The sequence below is a fragment of the Impatiens glandulifera genome, chromosome 6, assembly GCF_907164915.1.
Source record: "Impatiens glandulifera chromosome 6, dImpGla2.1, whole genome shotgun sequence".
NCBI lineage: Eukaryota > Viridiplantae > Streptophyta > Magnoliopsida > Ericales > Balsaminaceae > Impatiens > Impatiens glandulifera.
The window spans coordinates 9071555-9077076 of record NC_061867.1 but is presented as its reverse complement, the minus strand read 5'-3'; the positions used below and the strand labels follow the sequence as shown (position 1 = coordinate 9077076).

Below are 5522 nucleotides of genomic sequence, written 5' to 3'. Positions count from 1 at the left end.
GATTAAAACTTAAAGTCATCGATGTTCTATCTCCTATTCTTTAATATTCAAAATTCTCATTCTTACTTATATAACTAGCAACTGACTAAAAATATTAATGTTGAATTTTCCTATAATTTGAATTGAATTTATAATGTTTCAAATTTAATTGACAATCCTATTTAACTTAATTCTTAAAATAGTGCAATAAAAGATGAGTGAGACAAAATATATTCAAGATGTATATTATTATAATAACATTTGTGTTTTCATTCACAGAAGTTTACTAATTGAGAAAATAATATTGAGAAAATAATGTTAGCAATATCTTCAAAGTTCTTGTTAGCTTGTTCAAGCTTAGGAGGAATGACCGGTGGACCGTCGTATACATCGTCACATGACTCAGCTCCATCTATAACAGATGTTATATCACTAATAATTTCTCTATTACCAGACTTTAGAGCTGCATTCGCCTTATTGAGATTGTTCATTGCACTCTTGTAAGATATAACACACAAATGCAGTTGATCTTTAGTCTCGGTGTTGTTTGCGTTTTTGTAAAGAGACGCGATCACAGTTAATGCAAAATTCCCCTTAGCATATGTCTTATCGATGAGTATTTGGACAAGGCCTTTCAGATCGGCGTGTGCACTTCGAGGATCAGAATTCAATATATCATTACAAAGGTTAAGGTTATGAGTTTTAGAGCATACATTTTGGATCAAAGTTGTTGATGACTTGACTCTTGGATCTCCTATTGGGGAAGAAGTGGCGATGAGAACGTAATAGGCTGCGAAGAGAAAGACTAGCAATTGGCTACAAGAGGACATATTTTATATATATATTTATGTTCTTTGATCTATTAGGTGATTATGGAGAGAAAACTATCTTACATTTATATATCATGAATTTGCAGTGAATTTGCAGTTGGCATGTTAATTCTTTCTTTTTAATATTTAAAGATGTTACTTTTTTTAATATGCTAGATTATGGTGTAAACGAGTAAAGTTGCTTGTGAGTAGCTCAATTATAAAATTTTATATTTGTTGTTCGAGTAGTTCGTTATATATATAATATATATATATATTATTTATTTATTTTGAAATTAAAGAAGAACTAGCATGACACCCCACCATCATGGCTCCTCGTTTAAACTCAAAACGCTTTCGGATTAAATTGAACCCGTGACATTTTGGTCATTATATTATATTATATTATATTATATTATATTATATATTATATTTTATTATATTTTTTACATTTTATATATTTTATATTTTATATATATTATATTATATTATATTTTATATATTTTATATATTTTATATATTTTATATTTTATATTTTATATATATTACATTATATTATATTATATTATATTATATATTATATATATATATTATTATATATAATATATATTATATTATATTATATAAATATATATATATATATATATTATAATAAAAAATCCACTACTTACATTCTCAAAATCCTCAATTTCTTCCTCTTTCACTCACAAAGCCAAACTCATCTCTATCTTTTCCTTTCATTCCCGTTTCTCCTTCTTTCACTCACAAACAGTCAAACTCATCTTTTTTTCTCTTCTCCTTCCATTTTCAAATGGTCAAACTTCTCTCTCTTCTCCTTCCATTTTCAAACAATCAATCCCTCTCTTGAACTATCTATTTTTTAGATTATACTATTAACGAAGTAACTTGTTCATTTTTTTCATTATTTCGTATTTTGAATCTTATAAAATTTATAAATCATTATATGATCAGTGATTCATATTGTCAAACTTGTAATATTTGTGATGAATATATTTTAAATATTTAATTACGCTTGTAATTTCTAAATAATATTTATCTGATGATATTTATATTTCTTATTCTTAAATAATATTTTGATTATTATGTTTATGATATTATTTAGTATTAAAATATAATTTTAATTAATAAATTTAATTTTCGAGTTGTCAAGCTCGAGTAGCTTGAATTGTAATCGAGCCGAGTTCGAGTATTTATAATGCAATTTGAGTTAAGTTCGAGTAGCATGGCAGTCGACTCGACGTTTACACCCGATATAAGCTAATGACTAGTTAATTATTGTGATTGAATTATGAAAAATGAACCCATTTAATGTAAAGAAATCTCTTGCATTGATATATAAAGTTTAGATTTTTTTATTTATTTTTTTAATAAAGGAGAACTTGTTGGGAAAATTCTGACAGAAACACAAAAGAAGAAAACAACCGAAATAACACACTAACAGAATTTGATAACGGAGTTCGGCCAAAATGTTGTCTACGTCTTCGAGCACTAAGGGTATCAATTAATAAGGAAGAAGATATACAAATATTGGGTGCAATAAACTTAAGAGGGGAGAGTTTCTTTTATACAATAAGAAACTTCCTCAACTCCCATCATCTTCCGATGTGAGATTTATTCTAATTATGAATATAGTTTCTTTTATATATTAAGAAACTTCTTTCACTCCCATCATCATCCGATGTGAGATTTTAATTGTGAAAAAAACAACAAATCTCCACTTTGGCACAATATCCAAATACTAATCTTCAATATTAAAAATAGCTCTTCAGTGCTTCCAATTGACGCTCTTCAGCACCGACTCAAACGCGGAATATATTTACCAAATCTAAACAAGGTTCAGATTTGGTTTTTCCAATGTCTTTTATCTCCAACTCCTTACCCAATTGAGCCTTCAATTTGTCAATTTCATATTGGCTCTTTCATGCTATCAACATATCATTAACGTACAAGAGTAAATAGATATAAGACTCATCTTGCAGTTTGTGCAAATACACACATGAACTGAATCTGTTTCTTGTGTACTTGTGCTCAATCATAAATTTGTCAAGTCGTTTGTATCATTGTCTAGACGATTGCTTCAACTTGTACAATGATCTGTTCAACTTGTAAACTCAATTTTCTTTATCAGCAACTTTGAATCCATCTGGTTGATAAATGTAGATTTCCTTGTTCAAACGACCGTGTATGTCTGCGGTCTTCACATCTAGTTGAGCTAGCTCCAAATTCATTTGCGCTACCAAGGCCAACAAAATTCTAATGGAAGAGTGTTTAACAACAGGAGAAAGTGCCTCATTATAATCAACTTTTTCCTTCTGAGCGTAATCTTTAGATACCAATTTTGCCTTGTAGCGAACATCAAATTTTTCAGGAAATCTTTCTTTCTTAGCTATGATCCATTTACAACCAATAGCCTTCTTCCCTTTTCGTAGATGTGTCAACTTAATTGCATGTCTCATTCTTCTGAATAGATTGCATCTCATTTTCTATAACACCTCTCATTTTTCCATTTTCAGTATTTCGACTGACATCTGAAAAAGTGGATGTAACATCATCTACGACTAGAAGTGCATAGGTCGCCATGTCAATAAATCGACCTGGTTTTTGAATAATTCGTCTTGGTCTGTTCAAATCAATTGATTCACGTTGTTCTGAAGTCACTTATAGTTGGGTTTATCTTTATCTGCTCAAACTCTGCCTGTTGCGGAGTACAATTAATCTTGTCTGGTGTTACCTTATTCAACATTGAATAATTATCAAAAGTAACATTTCTATTGATAATGGTTTTCTTTACATCCAAACACCAGAGGCGATATTCTTTAACGCCAGTAGTAAATCCCATAAAAAGAGCATTCTTTCATCGTGGATCCAAATTTGCCCATAAAAAGAGCATTCTTTCATCGTGGATCCAAATTTGATTCAACTTCATGATAATATATTATAGAACCAAAAATATGCAAAGAATCATAATCAGTTACAGGTTTTTCAGACCATACCTCTAATAGAGTCTTTCCACCAAGTGCATATGATGGTAGGCGATTTACTAAATATTGAGCGTATGACACAGCTTCATCCCAAAATTTCATGTCTAACCCAGCATTAGACAACATACATTGAACTCAGGGCCGGCCCTGAAAAGCCTGAGATTTTGAGGGCCCTATGCAAATTTAAATTTTGGGGCCCCTAAAATAGTAAAAAAAATAATAATTTTAATTAATAAAATAAAATATAAATAATTAATGTATTATAATACAAGACTAAAAAGAAGATAAAAAAGTTATTTTTATAATATATATTTAATATTAAAGGAGAAAAAAGAGGAAAAAATAATATTAATAATATAATATTATTAAATATAAAAAAAATGGAGGCCTTATAAAAATGGGGGGCCCTATGCAAGTGCATTGGTTGCCTTACCCCAGGGCCGGTCCTGATTGAACTTTCTCCACCAATGTCATGTTCATACGTTCCGATACTCCATTCTGTTGTGGTGTTTTTCTGACTGTGAAGTGTCGAACTATGCCACACTCTTGGCATAACTTCTGGAATTGATCAATCTTGTATTCTCCACTATTATCAGTCCGGAGAACTTTGGTTTTTCTTCCTGTCTCATCTTCAACTTGAGTTTTCCATTTAAGAAAAATCTCAAACACTTCACTTTTTATTCTTCATAGTAAACACTCATACTCTTCTGGAAAAATCATCAATAAAAGTAACAAAATAATGTCTACCTCCAAGAGAAGGAGTCTTGGCTGGTCCCTAGATATCTGAGTGCACATAGTCCAAAACACCCTTGGTGTTATGGATAACAGTGCCAAGTTTTACTCATCTTTGTTTTCCCAAAATACAATGTTCACAAAAATCTAACTTACAAACTTTTGTACCTTTCAACAATCCTTTCTTGACAAGAGTTTGCATAGATTTCTCACCAGAATGCCCAATCGCATATGCCATAGCTTTGTTGCCTCTAATTCGTTAATGCTCTCGGAAGTTGATACAACTGTTGTCCCATTAACTGTACTACCTTGATAGTAATACAAATTATTATTTTTCCTTATAGCTTTCAACGTCACTAGCGCTCTAGATATTACCTTAAGAATTCCATTTTCCAATTTCACATGTAGACTTTTGACTCCAAGGCCCCCAAAGAAATGAGATTTTTTTCATATTCGATATTACCGAACATCTCTGATAATTATGATAGATTCGTCATCATTTCTCAGCTTGATTGAACCTATCCATTTTATTTTACATGTACTAGCATCTCCCATGTAAACAACTCTATCATCTAGCTCCTTAAAGTCAAAGAACCACTTTCAAACTGATGTCATATGATAAGTGCAGGCTGAGTCCAATATCCACGCATCAAAATGAAATGTTGTGTGACATCGATAAAGAGTATTCTGAATCTGCATCACATTTGTTTTCTGCAATATTTGCATCTTCAGAATCTTTCTCTTTCTTCTTCAACTTTGGGCAGTTAATCTTCTAATGTCCTTTCTCACGACAGAAAGCACATTCATCTTTGACAACTCTACTTTCATATCTTCTTCCTTTCCCTTTTGATTTGCTTTGTTGATGGCCCCTGACCATCAATGCTTCAACTGATGTACCTATTTTGTTTTTCCTTTTTTCATGATTTCTCAATTCATGACTATATAAAGCAGAACTTCCAGCATCCAAAGAAACATTTCCCTTCTCATGAAGTAACATTGT

At 30.9% G+C, this 5522-nt stretch overlaps 1 protein-coding gene across 1 annotated transcript; it reads right to left on the bottom strand.

The window, feature by feature from the left end:
* Positions 1-248: 248 nt before the first annotated feature.
* On the bottom strand, positions 249-809 carry LOC124943097 (pectinesterase inhibitor-like). Its single transcript, XM_047483656.1, has one exon. It carries the CDS (start codon positions 807-809, stop codon positions 249-251), a length of 561 nt encoding a protein of 186 aa, XP_047339612.1.
* Between the last annotated feature and the right edge of the window lie 4713 nt (positions 810-5522).

What these genes read in the sequence shown, in the direction of transcription:
- LOC124943097 (XM_047483656.1), bottom strand. Translation starts at nt 809, where the DNA reads ATGTCCTCTTGTAGCCAATTGCTAGTCTTTCTCTTCGCAGCCTATTAC.